The sequence below is a fragment of the Xiphias gladius genome, chromosome 7 (genome assembly GCF_016859285.1).
Source record: "Xiphias gladius isolate SHS-SW01 ecotype Sanya breed wild chromosome 7, ASM1685928v1, whole genome shotgun sequence".
Classification (NCBI taxonomy): domain Eukaryota; kingdom Metazoa; phylum Chordata; class Actinopteri; order Istiophoriformes; family Xiphiidae; genus Xiphias; species Xiphias gladius.
This window is the reverse complement of record NC_053406.1, coordinates 16,899,736-16,918,542: the sequence shown is the minus strand read 5'-3', so window position 1 is coordinate 16,918,542 and position 18,807 is coordinate 16,899,736. Positions and strand designations below refer to the sequence as shown.

The window sequence follows — 18,807 nt, the reverse complement described above, 5'->3', positions numbered from 1 at the left end:
TTAGAAGAGGACATTCAAGATGCTTGTGAAGTATGCTCTTAATGGATGAATATGTTGTGTTATGCCAACACTGCTAATAAGCAGTCGTATAACACGACAATTTCCTGGATTTACAAGACTGAGGACATATTTGTTCCTGTACAGTTTTATCCCGGCTGTTGTTAAGCATAAAGTCAAACTAACAAATTCCCTTTTTAAAAGAAGGTTCTACACACATCATCTGAAAAAATGTCCAGCATCTCTCTTGTGTGACCTTCCCCTTTCATTAGTAGCAATTATAATTTTTTCTGGGTTATACCTTTTGTTAGCTGAATTGATTTTGTAATTACCTGAGTATTGATTACTGGATAACATGTTCTGTCCTTGACTTAATGTCCCTCCTCTGTCAGTCCTACTTACTGCACATATAGTAGCATATATATATGTATGTCAGGTTGTGAATCTCAATGCGTCTGTAGCACCAAGTATCAAACTACTTTAGTGAGTTACTTATTCAGATTTGAGAAGCTGGAAACTGAAGTTTTTACCCTTTACTTAAAGAAATTACAAGAGCTGCAACTAACAATTATTTTCATAATTGATTATTATGAATATGATCTTATCATTATGACTTTTTCATTAATTGTTTAGTCTATAAATTGTTGGTCTATAAAAGAGTGAAAAATTCCCCTCACAATCTGCCAAGCTTGTGAGGGGCGAAGAGGCCAAGCTTGTTTTGTACGACCAACACTCCAACACTCAAAAAGATTCAGTTTAGTATCATAGAAGACCGAGAAAACCGGTGAATACTCACATTTTAAAAGCTAAAACCAGAGAACTTAGGTTACTAAAATGATTGATCAATTATCAGAATTGTTGCAGATGAATGTGCTGTTGAGCAACTAGTGTATTAATCATTTCAGCTCTAAATGATATAATTTTGTTGTCTGTACTAATATTCAAGCATTATATCGGCACTAGTATTAAAAAATGTCAAATTATACTCAAGCCTTAATTCTTCTCTTCATAAAACTGAAAACCCATCCCCTGTCATTTATGATGTATCCTACCATAGATATGACAAAAGCCCATTTTCAGACATAAATGAATGAATGAACATTTTGTCCACAGCACAAACTCTCCGCCTCTCCCTGTTTTTCACCAGAGAACGCAAACTACTTTGGGACAGATGATAAGCTGGGTCCTGTGGCCGTGAGCATTCGCAGGGAGAAACTGGAAGACACCAAAGACCTGAAAGACCAGTACCAGTACCGCCTCATTGTCAGAACAAGCGAGGTATGCACAATCTGCCATTTGTGTGCATTTGTCATGGGGATTTCTGACTGATGAGACAGTGATGAGTCAGTGTGTGCATGCACAAGTTAATTCCTTATCTACATTTGTTTTACCCAGGCTTCCCTTTGTGTCTCTACCTGTGGCTCTTCTAACCGTCACTGCCCTAATTATAACCGTAACCCTCTCCCCAACTCCCCCTCAGTCCTCTCCGCCTGTGGAAAATTCCTCCTGCCCAGTCTCAGCACATTAAAGCCAAACCAAACAATGACTGGTCCACCCAAAGCGTTTGGCCTGTTCCGATACCCCGTTACCACCAACATGGAACCGGGTCCGTTCCAGTTCGCGCACCTAATTTTGAACAATTCAGAGCATTTTGACCAAAAATAAATTTGAACCTGAAAAGCTGATTCACAGCTGCAACTAAAAAATAGCAAGTTTTCCTTGTCCTGAAGTGCGAACCGTGTCGTTGTGCATTCTGCTCCATTGATGATGCGTCCTTGATTACAGTAGTACTGCTCAAAACAGGTGGAAAAATGGGGTGGTTCACTATATAGCACCAAGGTTCCAAGAATCCTGAACAGAACCAGTTCAAGAGCCGTCAAAGGGAGCTGATCCAAACACTTTTCCACTTCGATGGATCAAATACTGAAGGGCTGATGATTATGGAGAATCTGTTAAGATTCTCTACAGTCTCCCTCAGATTTGTGCATAACTAAACTACAGTCTGGTCTTTTTCTTTCAAGGTTTTTTTTTTTTTTTGCTTCCAGAGCACCAGAATTAGTTTTCAACTTGATTAATCTGATTATCTAATTGTTTGATCTATAAAATGTCAGAAAACAGAGAAAAATTAAATCCAAGCTACTCGATTTGTCCCTCAAGGGGCAATTCGAGGCAGCAAAACAAAGCACACACAGACAACTCACCTGCATACCTTAAAACAATTGATTACCAGAATAGTTGCTGATTAATTTTCTGTCAATCAACTAATTGTTTCAGCTGTAATTGTGTAAGTCTTCTGTTTTTTCTCTTGTTGAACAGTTAAATAGTAAAGACATCATAAGGTGGGTCAGAGAGGTCTCACCTCTCTATGAATAGTTAGTTTAATCGACTCAGTATTTTATAAATACCTGTCTGGCATTGTCAAGGTCACTCGGACAAACAGCAGAGTTTGCCTCCGTTCATTTTGTTCATGTAGTCTTTGTCTGAGTGTATTCCTGTGTCCCTGTTGCGGTGTTGCTTTTAGGTGGATTACATGGTTGCCTGGCCTCATCACCTTAGCTCTGGTACAACAATGGAGCCTCTCCGCCATCTAAGTACACAGAGCTTAGCTAACAGACACAGCCAGTACACTCAGTCCTACTGTTCCCACACAGAAAAAAGAGATTGATTGCAGACTTTATTCTTTCCCACTCAAGCCGCAGCCTCTCTCAAATTTCCATCCCCCTCAAATCTGTCATTTAATTCTGTGCAGCAGTGCTGACACAGCAAGGTGGAAGACTCCCCCCCCCCCCCCCCATCTCTCTCCCTCCGTCACACATTCATACACTCACATTAAGCATGTCGCTCACTTCACTCTCACGCAGAAGCTGATAAGTTGAAAAAGATAGCTCCATAACTTTAGCTGTGTGTCAATCAAGTTTCATTTCTCTGCGGCAGACCCGAGTCTCTGAGGTTCAACTGTCCCTCCGGCCCCTGCCAATTCCATAGTCTGCCATGCATCTTTAATGAACTCGTATGTGTGTGTAGTTGTAAGTATGTGTGTGAGATTGGTGGGAAGGAGCAGCCCACGCCTTTCAACTGTATCTGAAGTTATTATAGTCTGCTGTTTTGAAGCAGGTCAATTCCCCTCAACAGGGCGCAGCACACTGTGGCAGCCCAATACTGAGCAGAATATTAATTCACAATACTGCCGGACTTAAAACCCTCCACACAGAGCATTTTCACTGTGTGTGAGTGTGTGAGGGAGGGAGGGAGGGAGGCATTGTACTGTATCTGTCCCTGACCCCGGACTTTTCTGTGAAGGAAGGCAGGAGATCAACGATCTTAATACCAATAATGTTATTTTATGTCTGTTTCATCCTTGTCTGTTTAATGTCTGTTTGCTGCGGGGGTTGTATTTACTTCTTTTCACTTCAAAAATCAGCAAAACATAATTTGCCCATGGGTGCCCAAACTTTTACATATAACTGTTTGTCTTTGTGTATCTTTTTTGTTAAATCAATTTGTTAAGTTGTGGTCAGCCCTACCAGCCCTACTTTTGGTAGATTAACAAGCCATTTGAATACATCATATTGGTCGTTGGGAAATTATAACAGGCATCTTAAACTATTTATTGACATTTTATAGACAAGACAGTTAATAGTTAGTTGCAGCCCTAATGATAATAGCCATGTGATATAATACAATTACAGACAACACAAGAACGAGTTTAACCATGTTGGCACTGAAAAAGAAAATTGAAATAAATACAATAGAAATAAAAATTTATAAACATTCATATGTAATCAAGCAAATATCTTTAATTTAAAGAGAGAAGGAAGATGAAAGAGTAAAAATGTGGATGTTAATAACCTCTCTTACTAAATAAGTTGGGTTTCTTTTTTTTTTTGTAGAACGTCAGAAAGTATTCTTTCCCCAAGATTGGGAAGAGGTAAATGGATAAATAATAGTAAAGGTGACAGTAAGATAAGTGATAATATTTCAGTTCCTAGTCTGATTTAAGTGATCTACGTAACTTAACCATATCTTATAAAATGTATCCTCCTGCCCTTATAATGGAAATGTTGTTTTCATTAATTATGATTGCAACATCGCTTCTCTCATCAGAATCATCATCATCATCATCATTGTGCCGGCAGACAGACAAATGTTATCGCGTTCTACTCTGAACTGGTTTTCACTGTATTAGGATGTATATAACCAAAATCTTCTGTTAAAGGGTTTAAGTCAACAGTATGTAGTATGCAGTTTGCAGAAAATGAATTGATTTCTTGATATTTTCAGTGGGATTTGAAATATTTGAAGTCTTAAAATTTCATTATGCTTCTTTCCCTACATACAGTTGGTGACCCTGCGAGGCTCCATTTTAGAGGATGCTGTTGCGTCTACGGGGAGACACGGCACAGTGCGGGGTCTGCCGCTCAAAGAGGTCCTGGAGCAGGTCGTCCCCGAGCTTAATGTGTCTTGTTTGAGACTGGCACTCAGCACACCCAAAGTCACCGAGCAGCTCCTCAAACTGGACGAACAGGGGGTGAGTTATGGGTCTGTGACTGTATTCCCATTTTATTTTTAGGCTTGTGCAATAAAACCAGAAAATTTGACGGTTGATCCCGGCAAAAACGATGCCTCCATTCAAATTGTCCTTGGGCAAAATACAAAAAGAGTACCTGCTACGTCAGTCAGTAATAGTCAAGCTGGCCAAAATGACTGCACCACAAAAAAAATGAACTGAAACACCAATACAGTGACATATGGTATGCTTAGATGGTGTATATAAAAGTGTCTGAACCCTGTATAACTGATTTAGTATTGGTGCAAAGTACAGAGTTGAGCAATGAAAGCTATGTGATGCCAGGTGTGGTGTGTTTCAGTGTGTAAACATAAAAGCTTTAAAGTTTAGCCATGTTATTGCACCTTTTATTTAATAGAGGGTGAAGTGCAAGGCGGAGGTGTTTTGCCAGCAGTAGGCTTTTTGTTGTTTGTGCAGGTGATTTATACATCAATGAAGCTGTCCTCTGTGTGTGTGTGTGTGTGTGTGTGTGTGTGTGTGTGTGTGTGTGTGTGTGTGTGTGTGTGTGTGTGTGTGTGTGTGTGTGTGACTGAGTGAGTGACTGAGTGAGTGAGTGACTGAGTGACTGAGTGACTGAGTGAGTGACTTGAGTGAGAGCAAGTTCAGATATATGTTTGGGTTAATTGTGTTTGCTGTGTGTGAGTGTGTTTGTAATGTTAATACTATCTCTCCTCTGCCTTGTAGTTAAGTCAGAAGCACAAGGTGGGTGTTCTGTTGTGCCGTGCAGGCCAGAGCACAGAAGAGGAGATGTATAACAACGAGGAGGCGTCACCCGCCTTCTCTGCCTTCCTGGAGCTGCTGGGGGAGCAGGTGCTTCTCAAAGGATTCAGTAAATACGCCGCACAGCTCGACACAAAGAGTAAGAGCCATTTTCAGACATTTATCTCGTTCTGTAAATGTGATGGCGGTTTTACATGTCGGTAAAAGTCATTTTCAACACCACATATGTCCAAATCGAATGATGTCCGATCAGAGCAGAACAAAGTAAAGCGTGCACGTCTTATTTGCCTTATTTAGACCACCACAATAAATGTATCACTAATTGGTCAACAGTGTAATAAACTATGAAATGCTGTGAATAAGCAATTTTATGTTGTCAAGGAGATTCTTCTCACACCACATCAGTTTTTTCCCCTCACAGTGCAGAGCAAAAGAGGAATTACACAACACAGCAAACAACTCCTACTCTGATAATAATAATAGCACTCCCTCCTAATGTTCAATGAAGAAAATTAATGAGAAATGTGTTAGGATATTCAGAGAAAAGCGGGGGCGAGCATACCTTGCCTTCATAATCATAATTAATCAAGTCTTCAACACCGAAATACATATGTATGTCCTTTACTCATGCAGCCTGTGATAAAATAAAAAACAGCCCTTTTCATTCATTTTGTAACTTTCCAACTCACAGCTGTTCTCCAGCAGTGAGAACTTTTGGGCTCTTTCTGTAACAGTTCTGTCATGTTTGAATGAAGCTGGCCAAGTGTCATAACTACAGCAAAAGCACAGTGACATTTTGTCCCCTCGTGATCCCCAGAAAGTGTAATTCACACATAACAGTGTGCATCTGTAGTTGACAATTACTAGCGTGAAATTAAAATATCTTTCTTCTCCTCCTTTCCCCAGCGGACTCTACGGGCACCCACTCCCTGTACACCACCTACCAGGGCTATGAGGTCATGTTCCACGTATCCACCATGCTGCCGTACATGCCCAACAACCCACAGCAGGTAAGAGCTTATGAGCGCCCCTGCCTAAATACAGCACCATCACCTGGGCCTGTACGCTGTGTTGCAGGTCAAACACGGGAGTGTACAGCAGAAAAATATATTCACAACTATCACTCAAAGCCTTTCAAAGTCTGTCTGTGGTTCTTAGTTAAAGCCTCTTCCGTTTGCTCCGGGTCGTAAACCACAGCAAGAATTCAGAGTGGAAACTCGTGACTTGAGTCGCCTTCTTCATTTAGAGTCTCTTTCCTCTTTTATTCAGCCTCTCATGTTTTTTATAGTCTTTGTTCTCTGTGTCTTGGCTTCTCCCTCCTCTCCTCCTCACTGGCTTTTTCTTTTGCCCTCTCACTGCCACTCATTCTTTAACTGGATCAGAGCTGGGTGGGGTTCAGTAGTGAGTAGTTTCTTTATTTTCTCCCTCTTTTTTACTTCTGCCTTCCTACACATTCTCCTGGGCGCTGTGTGTTTGCAGCGTGGGCCACGTGTGAGTGACCTGTGTGTAAGATAACATTTTGTGTGTGGGTATTTTTAATAGTTTGCATAAGTGTTTTGCATGAGAGGCTCATATGGGTGAACACATGTGCTCAGACAGGCTCTGTGGGTGCTCAGGATTAGTGTACACACTGTAATGTGTCAGCTCATCAAGGTGGAACAGTGTAGGCTATGGAGAACTTGTTTGTTCTTCCTCAGACACTTCAAAATATCATAAATTAATCTTGTAAACTGGAGACTATACTTTTATTAGCATATACCCAGCAGTGTATTTTTGTTACTGCAAACAAGCTTTTTTGACAGTTACATCATCTTGTTAAACATCTCGTAAAAGGTGAGTAAACAACAAAAATGAGGGTTGCAGCTTTTAATTGAGGAGATTAAAAGTGTGTTCAAACAGTTAATATTAGTTTTAACTATGAAATCATAAAGAGTTATTTTATAAATGGCACGATAACTCCATCCAGAGGTTTACAGACTGCAGCAGCAAAGACAGTCACATGCTCAAATGAACCTCTAGGTGGCAGCATCTGACATTGAAAACAACCTGCAGTGGATGAACAAAGGTATCGGGAGTAAAGTACATATATAGATAGTATGATTTCATTCAGAGGGAAAAGAGATTACAAGCCGGGTCTGCGCAATAACTCATGTAAGACCGCTAATAAAATTAAGTTTTTCCAAATAAATAACTGTTAAGTCTTGCATATCAGCAGTATTTTATTATTTTGGTGTAGAAAATAGTCAAGGTGTTGATAAAAGATCCTAAATGTAATAAACCAAACTTCTTTGCTCCAAGTGCTCAGTTCTAACAATTATAGCTAATGTTTGTATACACTCCATCAAGCACCATAAACAGAATTTACAATCTGCAGCCTGAGTATGAGTGAAGGATGCTTCTGTGGCACCATGCTGGAGAATATGTGTATCTGTGGCCAAACAGTGGGCTGGATTACATAATTGGTACTTTCACACTTCCCTCTGCAGATGAAGAGAGGATTGGCAAGCAGTGCACCGCAGACACAGCCTGGATTGTGTGCCATGTCTCCTACACGTACACAGATAGACGGACAAACCAGCACACACACAGACACAAATAACCCACACAGAATCCGAAAAACAGATTACATAAAGAGCTGTTGTTTGCTGTCTAGTAGTGAACGTCTCAATCTCCCGTTTCCCTTCTCAGACTTTCTATCGTTAACTGAGTCAGTGGTGTCAGTTCCAAAATGTTCGCTCATTTTATTAATTTGTCTTGCCTCTCCTCTCCTTTCTTCTCATCTCCTCTCAGCTCCTGAGGAAAAGACACATAGGGAACGACATTGTCACCATAATCTTTCAGGAGCCGGGAGCGTTGCCTTTCACCCCTCAGAATATCCGTTCGCACTTCCAGCATGTCTTCGTTATTGTGCGTGTACACAATCCCTGCTCTGAAAACACCTGTTACAGGTAAATCATTAGAACAGAACAAGAACATGTTCATATGATGAAAATTATAGTGTTTCATACTTTAAATCCTCTCTGTCTCCCCTTTTCTTTCAGTGTTGCTGTGACAAGGATGAAGGATGTGCCCCCCTTTGGCCCACCCATTCCCAGCGGTGTCACCTTCCGTGACCCAGAAACCGTTCGTAACTTCCTTCTAGCCAAAGTTATCAATGCAGAAAATGCAGCACACAAGTCAGAGAAGTTCCATACAATGGCGACACGAACACGGCAGGAGTACCTGCGTGACCTGGCTGAGAACTACGTCAGCAGCACGCCGCTCGACTCAGCTGGCAAGCTTAACAACCTCATCTCCCTCGCATCCAAAAAACGCGAGCGCTCGAAGGCAAGAGAGGGAGCTGAGCTGGGAGCCGCGGGGGCCGTCGCCTGGAGGGTCCAGGCCCAGGACTTTAGCGGAGGTGGGACGGAGCTCCTCTGTGCCTTGGGTTTGTCAGCCGAATACGTCCTCCTGATAGACTGTTCAACCAAAGAGGTGGTGTTTAACTGTTTCTGTGCGGACGTGATCGGCTGGACACCGGAGCGTCTGGCACTAAAGATCTTTTATGGTAGAGGAGACCACATCGCTGTGCGGGTACCGGAGGGCTTTGCTCAGGACATCAGGGAAGTGGTGCAGAGGTTAAAGGTGAGAGTTCAGAGCTTGTTCCAGTTCAAGTGTAGAGATGGTCGGACCAGGAAATGTGAATCTCTGTGGGCTTTGAGGCACATAGCTTGTGTTGTATGTAGGAACTCAGAGTGAAGTAGAATGACTAGAGCTTAAAGGTGCAATGTGCAGTTTTCCTGTAAACAAGCGAAGTTATGTTTACATTCAGTGTTACTGTCAGTGGATTAGCATGAAACTGTGCAGACTCGCATGCATGTGTCTATTTATGAGTGTGCACAGTACAAACAAAATGGGCAGCCACCCGTTAAAACATTTCCCTACAAAGCTACCAGTGGTCAAAAACTCCACAGAGAACCTTTTGTCTTTGTCTTCAGGCCACTTAAAGGCCTTAATATTTTTTTCACTTCACTGTGATCTTATTAATATGTGATTATTACAGTAAACTCATTGGAATTGTTTTAGTTTCGAGACTGTGTAAAATCTTAGTTCTGGTATATCTGCTTTGAAGTATTGAGCTCAGGGGATTTCCACAGTGGGTATTGTTTTTCATTCCCTGAAAGCTTTTCTAAGCCACCTGGAAAAGCTCTAAATTCAAAGACTGATGTTACACTCAGGGAAAACATTAACACAACAGCAGAAACTATGATGACAGTTACAGGAAGAAGGGGGTTTCTTTGGAAAACAATGTTGTTGTGTAAATTTAAAAAAGGTTCAAAGATTATACTATATAGGAAACATGTACTCTATGTGACCATGTAACTCGCTTTTTCCAATGAATCTGTGCAACTGCATGCATTTGCCGTTGAAAAGCATTTCATATTGCAAAATTCCCTGAAAAATTTGACGAATTTAATGCTGGGAAAAGGAGATTTCCTAGACTTCTGTGAGTTTAGTGTTAATCCAACAGAAAACAAAATATTTAAAAAATGAGTTAATCTCTCTGAAAGTACCAAATACATGCAGATTGGAGACTGATTAGGTTCACAGAATGCTGGTTGATATAGTATCAGGTGATGTTGCCTCTTGCTGTCCATATTGATTGTTTAATCATTTCCTCTTTCATGCTAATGTTTCCTTTGTGTTTTTAAGATATCTACAGACTATTTTTAGTACAGATATGAGAACTACACATTTAAAGTGTAAAACTAATTAAATGTTTTCCTCTTTTTGTCCTCTTTTTGGCCAGTCATTGACAGTTGGATGTGAGACGGTGGATATGACTCTGAGGAGAAACGGACTGGGACAACTGGGCTTCCATGTTCGCCTGGATGGCACAGTGGCTGAGGTACCGTCGGATCACCATCTGCCACACCAGATCCCAAACTGAAATACTCATTTGTGAAGAATCTTGGCTGTACATAAATGGCTTGTTTAAAAGACTTTGTTTGCGGTTCTCTCATGCAGGTAGAAGAATACGGCTTTGCCTGGCAGGCGGGACTGAGGCAGGGCAGTCGGTTGGTGGAGATATGCAAGGTGGCCGCTGTGACGCTGACTCACGAACAGATGATCGACCTGCTGAGGACGTCGGTCACGGTCAAAGTGGTCATCATCCCTCCATACGAAGAGGGGGGGCCACGCCGGTGCGTTAAACTCTGCATGTTATACTCTTGGAGGCAAAACTAATGAGAGTGGGTCAGATGCAGATGTTGAGGCAGTGGCTGACAGCATAGGAGAGTTAGCAGTAGTGGAGGGACAAGAACAAGCTGGAGTAAGTACAAGATGCTCTTCACTCAAACACACAAAAGCATGGGTGAGATAGTGGCCAGACTCCAGTGTTCTGAGAGGATTTTGTGTGGGAGTGTGTGAAAAGAGGAAGCGAGCAAACAGAGAGAAAGAACGAAGTGTGGTTCGAGAGGAAATCGGCGAAATGAGGCATGCAGACAAGAAAGATGAAGCATTTGTTTAACATGAATTAACAAAATTCTTTTTTTCTTTCTCTCCTTCATATCTAGTCATCTCGTCTCGTTTCCTCTCCTCCCGCAATCTATTTTTTTCCCCTGCTGTTACCCTTTTCCAACCTTTCATCTACACATAAGGCCTTGACTGAAACAGAATAACGAGGCCTTATGAGACTCTGATGTGGTGTTACAGAACAATTACAGAGGTGAAGAAATAACCACAGTCTGTGTGTGTGTTTCTGACTGAGAACCAGGTCTTCTAAATACAGTAATTGTGGCTGGCTGTGTGATCGCATAGTGGTTAGATTTCTTTAATGTTGGAGGCACTTTAATTACACCAAGTTAAATCCCTCTGACACACACACACACACACACACACACACACACACACACACACACACACACACACACACACACACACACACACACACACACACACACACACACACACACACACAGTAATGTGGCATTGGAGCAGCTGATAATTGGAGTCTTGCATTTCACTCTTCCCCTCTCTCTCTGTCGCCCTCCCTCTCTCTGATTCGTTTGCCGTTGTGTGCCAGGCAAGCAGATTGCATGAGATTAAGGCCTGGAATCGGCAGAAGGGGAAAAAAAGGAGACCACAAAAAATAAATAAATAAATAAATGAGTGGAAGTGATTTATTAAAAATGAATCCTTGCGCGAATCAAAAGGACGGTAAAGAGGGAGGGAGGGAGCGAGAGAGAGAGAGAAAGAGAGAAAGGCAGGGTTGAGTGTATTGAGTTAAGCGCTCGGTGAGGACGACGTGTCTCAACACCACCGAGAGTGAGAGAAGTGGGTGGAAGAGAGACAGAGAGACAGAGAGAGAAAGAGAGACAAGAGTTGGAAGTGATTTTCCTTGCCATTCTCCCTTGGCCATGCACATGTGAGATGGACGGATACCGTAGAGAAGAGGTGTGATGTCAGTGGTGTGTTTGACCATGTGAGTGAGTGAGTGAGTGAGTGAGAGTGAGTGAGTGAGCGTGTGTGTGTGTGTGTGTGTGTGCGTGCGTGTATGTTGGGGAGCTCCAGTTGTGTCACCTCAGCCACTGGGAAGGAAGAAACACTGCATGTCAACAGATGTAGGCTCTGCTCGCTCTAAGGTTTGTACTGTCGTGTGTGTGTGTGTGTGTGTGTGTAGTTGCCGATTAATTTTCTGTCGATCAACCAATCATTTAATTAAGTAATCGTCGCAGCTCTACCTCTCTCTACAGTTTTCATTTGATGATGTGTTTATATTCTTGTTGTAGATAGAGTGTATGTGACCAGGCTCTTGAATTAATCTGGGTTAAACATTAAAGGGACAGTACACCCAATTTACAAAAATATATCTTCTCACTTACCTCTAGTAGTATCCAGCCATGCAGAAGTTTTTAGTTTTATTTACCCAGATTTTGAGATATAGATATACACTTTAAGATTTCTGCCTCCAGACCAATGCAGTGGAAGAGAATGGAATTTCATTAATGCTGGAACTATTTTCTGATGAAGATTCCCTATGTATACATATGTTTTCTCTGTAATTTGGGTTAAACCTTCAACAACTTGGATAATTTATTGATTGTTTAAGTCATTTTGAAGCCAGAACAACAAACGTTCTGTGATTCTAGCCTCTCAAATATGAATATTTGCTGTCTTTAAGACTTAAGACTGACAAAACAAGACATTTGAAGACGTCACCATGGTCTCTGGGAAATTGTGATGTTTTATAGACCAAAACAATGAAAATAATTACAGATAAATCGATAATGAAAATAATTAATTGCAGCCTTAATTTGGGTGAAAGGACCCTTTAAGGGATACGTCACATGCTGTCTTCCCCTCTGTTATTTCAGTCTTTGCTGTGTTGTGTTTGTTTCTCTTTAAGTTCTTTTTTTATCCCACTTGTGCCTTGTTTCACCTCACTGTGAATTTCACTTTCATCTCACTTTAACTCTTCACTTTGACACCATTTTCCAACCACCACTGTCGCCCTTCTCTTTTATCCTTTTCTCCCTCTTCCTCCCGGATTTTGTCTCATCTTAAATACATCATGTATGCATATTTGATGCCTCCTGCCCTCCTGTAATAGGCTTTGTGAATAAAATAATGATGTCGTGTGAGGATATCGGGCATTAGGCTACTATGAGAATGAGAACATCTTTAGTTGAGTGTTCTGTTTGTGTCCTCAGCTGAAAAATAAAGATGACAACCCTTCCAGCTGGGAGCTCTCTAAGTGATTTCATAATTAATCAGAATAAATTCTACCTTATCTTTTTTTGAGGCTATTTTCCTCTCATGATGTTTTAATGTTTCTGACGGAGCTAAAAGTGTGCTTGTCTTTTTTATTTAAATTTAAGAACTACCGTTTGATGCTTTTATTGGATTTTTGGAGGGGAAAAAAAACACAATGAATTTTAATTGCAGTATCTGACCTTGTGCATGCATATACGAATCTACTATATATACACTAAGAACTTGAGTGAGAATCTCTTTGATGAGATTAGAGGGCTATCACTTTGTGCACACACACAAATACACTTGACCTCAGTCTCACAGCAGGCAGGATGGAGTCCTGATGTGCCAATAATCAGTTTCCTTTCCTTCCTCCCTCCCTCCCTCCATTGCTGTCAGGGGAGCTCATTAGTGAGCTCTGTTGCATGTCTGCTGTGTGTTTGAGCATCCACAAAGCAAGTTATGAGAGGACGATAATGTGGAGTCTTTCTGAGGAAATTTATCGAGCAGGTTTTACTCCCTGAACTCTGTAAAGAGCCCACAGTTCTGGTTCAGCTGCAGTTTAGGTCTTCAGAGAGGAGGAGCTATTGCTTCTTATCATTGCTTTTTACTGACCCATAGTTCAGGATCAAACACAATAGATGAAGGCTGTGTTGAGGAGACAAAATGGGGGTTTGAGAGGCGAGCGAGAACTTTTAGAGTCAAGCTTTTGATTCACTTGTTGTGCTGGATGTCTTGCGCCCTCTGTCTCTTCAGGGGCTGCACAGAGGAGTATGAGATGAAGACTATGGAGCAGAAGCCAGAACCTGAGCCTCTGGCGGCAGGATACCGACCCTCCCCTCGTCCGACGTGGCGATGGGACAGTCCACCTATTCCTCCAGGGCTCCACAGCGCCCCCAACCCGCAGCGTTGGGCCCCCATGGGTCCCCCACCTCCTCCACTGCCCCGCTCACACAAGGCCCTAATGCCTGTTCCCTACAGAGAGCCCCAGCACCTCAACTCCAAGAGGTGAGACTCAGACTCAATTTCTTTGCATTAATCTCTACAAACTGTACATTTAGTTTTCTAAAATACTACATATGATAATTTTCTTCTTATTGGGATATAACAAGGCAGCAAACATATATTATAGTCACTAAAATAAAATATAAACACATAGACAATCCAAGCTTTTTTTAAAAATACAGTGCATGTGTAAATTATAATAAAAATAATAATAGAGGGGAAAAATAATAAATGTATAAAAATTAAAGTGCATAATGTATAAATAAAACATGATACAACTGTACTATGATAATGTTTGATTTATTAAAAATCAGACAATAAACAAATGAGGATAAGCGTGTGATCTACAGTACATGATCCATCTTCATACTTTCACGAACTTGTCTTGCAGCAGAAGCCTGGTCCCGGACATCGTTATCACCCCCTTTATATCCAATTTAAAATCAATCTCATGTCATACTCATTGGTAGCTGTTTCCATCAGTTGACCAAACAGTCGACCAATCAGAGCTTTTTTAGGTGGGATTAAGAATGGGGGCGTCATGTTCTACATAACTAGATAGCTACAACCATGAAAACTAATGACAGAAAAATGGCAACAAAAATTAGAAAAAGTGGGGGCGAGATGGACGCAGCTGTAAGGGTTTAATGTAAGTCGACTCAGAGAAATAACAGCCCTTAAAGTGGCCTATTTCTTGGATTGTCTTGAGAAACATTAACTGCTCCTAACAGCCACAACTGCAGGTTCTGTGTTTCATTGCATCTTAAAAGATTGTTTTGTCAACTGTTTTTTAGCTTGCAACAGCTGTCTATGTTGTTTTTATTTATTGTTGTAACAGTGTGTTTACGCTACCCTCTTCGCTAGGTCTCCTCTAGATATATTTTTACCTGGAATATAAAATATAAATGAAGTGAATGAATGTTGACTGGATGGATACATCGCTCACTAATGGTTTGGTTGAGGCAAAATAAAACAAATCTCAAACGTGACAACAAAATGAAAGTTCAGTCTTTCAGTATCAGGCTAATGTAGCATATGGAGAAGGTTGTTTTTTCCATCATAATAATAATAATGAAAAAATATTGTAAATCAACCACTTTGCAGAGATGGCCTCCCTGCATGCAGCACTTAATGAGTCATTATAAATCATCAATGCTGAATCAATATTTGACGCTCGAGTTTTCTTAGGGCACAGCTGATACTTTTAATCATGTGCTCTGGAGTAATAAACATCATCAAGCTAACTCACATGTTCTTATTAGTGCACTGTTTCTACGCCTCTTGAATAACCAACCTTCACTTGATTAAATTTGGAAAGTTTTAGTGATAGTAACTGATATTCTGACAATGTATTTGTCTTAAAAAGAGAGAGAAACTTTATGTACTTTGTGTTTTTTTTATTCTACTTGAACAAGACAGATTTTTTAACTTAACTCTCACCAGCACATTAAAATGGGTGCTCCTCTGTCCAAACTAAATATTCAAATTTGTCACGGCTAAGTAGTATAACTGTATGAATGTTGTTGTGTTTTTAACTTTTTTGTTCTCAGTTGCTAACCACACACGTTACTTGGAGCTGGTGTCAAACTGCTTAATAAAAACAGTCGGATCCTGACAGGTTCTAACTGGATCCCTTTTCTTTTTTTTTCCCCAATGTGGTTTCTCGCTAAATTTAGATAAATGGTCTCTTGTGTTGCAGTTGCAGCCTTACTCACACCCCTCACCTCTCTGTGGTGTGTTTGTTTTCTCTCGGTTAACCATTGCCCCCCGTGTGTCCTCCAGGCCAGTGAGCTACCCAGAGAACCACTACAGTCTGTCTCCTGCAGGAGGCGACAGAGTGCTGCCCTACAGAAACCCCTCAGCCAGCTTCTCCTCGCCCTCCTCAGGCCTAGTCGGCCTCTCCACAATGGGGCCACCTGGAATCACACCGGGTCCCTTTGTACGCTACAAACATTCACCCGACAGGTATGTGTGTGTGGTCTTTTGTTCGCTGAGCTCCCCTCCGTCCCTCCTTTGATCTTGTCTGATGTTATGTCTGATGTTACTCACAACAATTATTGTATGTTTTCGAGGCGGATTATATCACTTCAGAAGATAGGCTGAATGATGTGGCATGTTCAGGTCTGCAGTTATGCCTGTATGAACACACTGTCTGCTAGAGGAAGGATCTGTTGTGTGGGTGGCTCGTCCTCACAGTGTGGGGGCTGATAGCATCTCGCTCAACCAGAGGAACGTGTTTTTCTCAACCGCCATCAGGATGCAGAACAGAAACTGAAAAATTCCTGTGTTAGTAAAATGCAAACTGTATTTTTCTTAGGGCTGCGTGTTTTTAGACTGTGTCCTTTACAGTAATCCTCTCATAGTTGATCATGTGTGTTTTCTGATATGTTTTTGGATAGCCTATGAGATGAATAAAGAGATTTACTACAGACATTGGCATGAATGTGTTCAGTAATCACATGCCCTCCGTCCTCCTTGTGATATGTCTCTGTAGATATGGAACAGGACAGCGCCCCCTGCTGCCCTATGAGCCCCACCTCAGTGTGGACATTACCTCTAGTGGAGAGTCTTCCTCAGGTTTCACCAGCCAGGACAGCACCATGGAGCGCTGCAAAACAGGTTCATCACCTTCAAAAATCTACGGGCCCCACATTTTTCCCAATAAGTTGTATACTTGCTGCATTACTTTAAAGCAGCTATAATCAATATTTTTTTATATTAACAATAAGAATAATCTCCCAACTCTAGTTTCTCTCAGCTTTAGCATCTTTCATCTCATTGTTTTGGGTTTACAGCCCAGAACTGAACTGTTCTCATAGCATCGTTTTCAGCTGCAGCAGGAAGTTGATTGAACATTAAGCAGCTAAAGTGCCAGATATTTCCCTCAGGAGTTGGTGAGGAGCAAAAAATTAGTTTACAACTGCAATAACTGATTTTTTTTTATTTTGCCATTTGGCAACAGAGGAATCAAGTTGTAAGCACAACATTAACATAGCTGAAATGGTGAACGTATTTACACATTCAGCAGTCATGTAGAAACATTATCTTTCATTTGGAGTCATGTTTTTGTCCACCTGTTGAATGTAAGTCCAATATTCACTCTTCCTTGCTTCTGTTTTTGGTCTCTGCCAACTTCTGTTTCTACTATGTTACCAGCTGGTCACTAACTGTGTCTGCGTGCTGTTTAGTGCTGAGCAGGTAATGTTCAGTGGGTTTTAAGAGCTTTTTTTTTTGGTTTTTTTTTGTTGAAAACAGGTGCCTGCTGCAGGCAAAAAAAAAACACTATTAAATTGGTAAGAGTGAACAGAAACAGTAAAGTTGCAGCTGGACAATGAGCTGAAACTCATTATAAAGCTCTGGAAAGTCAGCTGAGGCTACAAATTCGAGTTATAACTCTACGCAGGTTCATCACTACGAGCGATCCCTTTCACATTGTTTTCACACTGTCATTTAATACATCACTAAAATATTGATTATAGCCCCTTTACAAAGAGAGTACTTATTAGACTCACATTCATCAGGTGACCAAAAGCATGATTCCAAATACATGCTAATGTTGCTACCTTAAAATGTGATATGTGGCCAAAAAAATCTGTTATTCAGGTTGTGAATGATTCAGACTTTTCTGTCCAACTACAGTTATGTTTTGTAAAGTGTTTCAAAGTGTGTGTATTGCACAGTAGAGCAGATATAACTGAGTGTGATCTAGTGCGTTGGTGTGTGGGGGGAGGTCAGTGTTTAAATGTGCTATAAGTATTTAATCCTCTTTGCCAACCATGGGGGTTCAATGTAATTTGCTTTAATCCTGTGAGTGTCTGTGTGTGTTTTCTGTCTAGAACCCCTCTGGCATGTCCCAGCGTCATCGTCTCGGGGACCGGGTGGTGGAGGGGGGCAGAGGAGAATAACCAGACAGGATGTCCCAGGGAAAGACTCTCCAAACAGACACTCAAAGGTCAGACTTGTCATCACCCCGTCTCATTTGTTAATCTGTCACTTTCTCTGCCTCGTTGCCTCTCAGTCTGACTGTTGTCCTCCCTGTCCTCTGCAGGGTGAGACTCAGTACTCCAGTCACTCCAGCAGTAACACTCTGTCCAGCAACGCCTCCAGCAGCCACAGTGACGAGCGCTGGTTTGACGGAGGTGCTGGAGGAGAGCGAGGAGGAGGCGGCGGTTGCCTGGGCGACCTGGCTGACCCTGACCCCGACCTTCTCAACAAGGGGGGGTCCAATGACAGCGGCATTGACGCCCCAACCCACTACAACAACACACGCCACGGAAACATGTCCAACAACCAGTCCCAAAAGCCCATGCACTGCTCTGTGACCTACAGCGGCATGCAGGAGCTGTCCGTGGGAAGGAGCAGCGGCGGGGGAGAAGCAAGGAGACGAGAGTCTTCACCCATCATACCAGCTGCAGCCAATCAGAACAAAGGGTATCGAACCAGGACATTCCCTCCTCCTGGCTCCAGTGCTGATAAAATGGATGCTTTCAAACCCAGGTAAGCGACCAACTCACTGATGAGGTGCATATTTTATGGCATGTTTTGTGAAGCTAATTTTATCTATCATTAAGCTTAAAAAAAAAAAAACGGGCAGATTCATCCCAGATATGTGCTGGCTCTTATTGTATGAAGAGAATGAATCTTGCATTTTAATGCTACGTACCTTGATTGGTAATAACAAGTTTTGAGAGATCTTTAGTGAATGATCCACCAAGCAGCAGTTATGTACCACCACCAGATCATAGGTCACAACACTATGATACATGAAAATGCGTCTTTAAAGG

At 41.6% G+C, this 18,807-nt stretch overlaps 1 protein-coding gene across 2 annotated transcripts in view; it reads left to right on the top strand.

Moving 5' to 3' along the window:
• The window catches only part of sipa1l3 (signal-induced proliferation-associated 1 like 3), a 76,924-nt gene that overhangs the window by 47,917 nt on the left and 10,200 nt on the right, over nt 1-18,807 (top strand). For both annotated transcript variants that reach the window (XM_040130647.1, XM_040130648.1), the window contains exons 5-17: nt 1,145-1,275; nt 4,337-4,525; nt 5,249-5,423; nt 6,191-6,294; nt 8,075-8,232; nt 8,326-8,908; nt 10,074-10,172; nt 10,292-10,467; nt 13,775-14,026; nt 15,806-15,988; nt 16,518-16,642; nt 17,860-17,975; nt 18,072-18,520. In XM_040130647.1, coding sequence (XP_039986581.1) covers nt 1,145-1,275; nt 4,337-4,525; nt 5,249-5,423; nt 6,191-6,294; nt 8,075-8,232; nt 8,326-8,908; nt 10,074-10,172; nt 10,292-10,467; nt 13,775-14,026; nt 15,806-15,988; nt 16,518-16,642; nt 17,860-17,975; nt 18,072-18,520 — 2,740 coding nt within the window. The remainder of the gene's footprint in view (nt 1-1,144; nt 1,276-4,336; nt 4,526-5,248; nt 5,424-6,190; nt 6,295-8,074; nt 8,233-8,325; nt 8,909-10,073; nt 10,173-10,291; nt 10,468-13,774; nt 14,027-15,805; nt 15,989-16,517; nt 16,643-17,859; nt 17,976-18,071; nt 18,521-18,807) is intronic.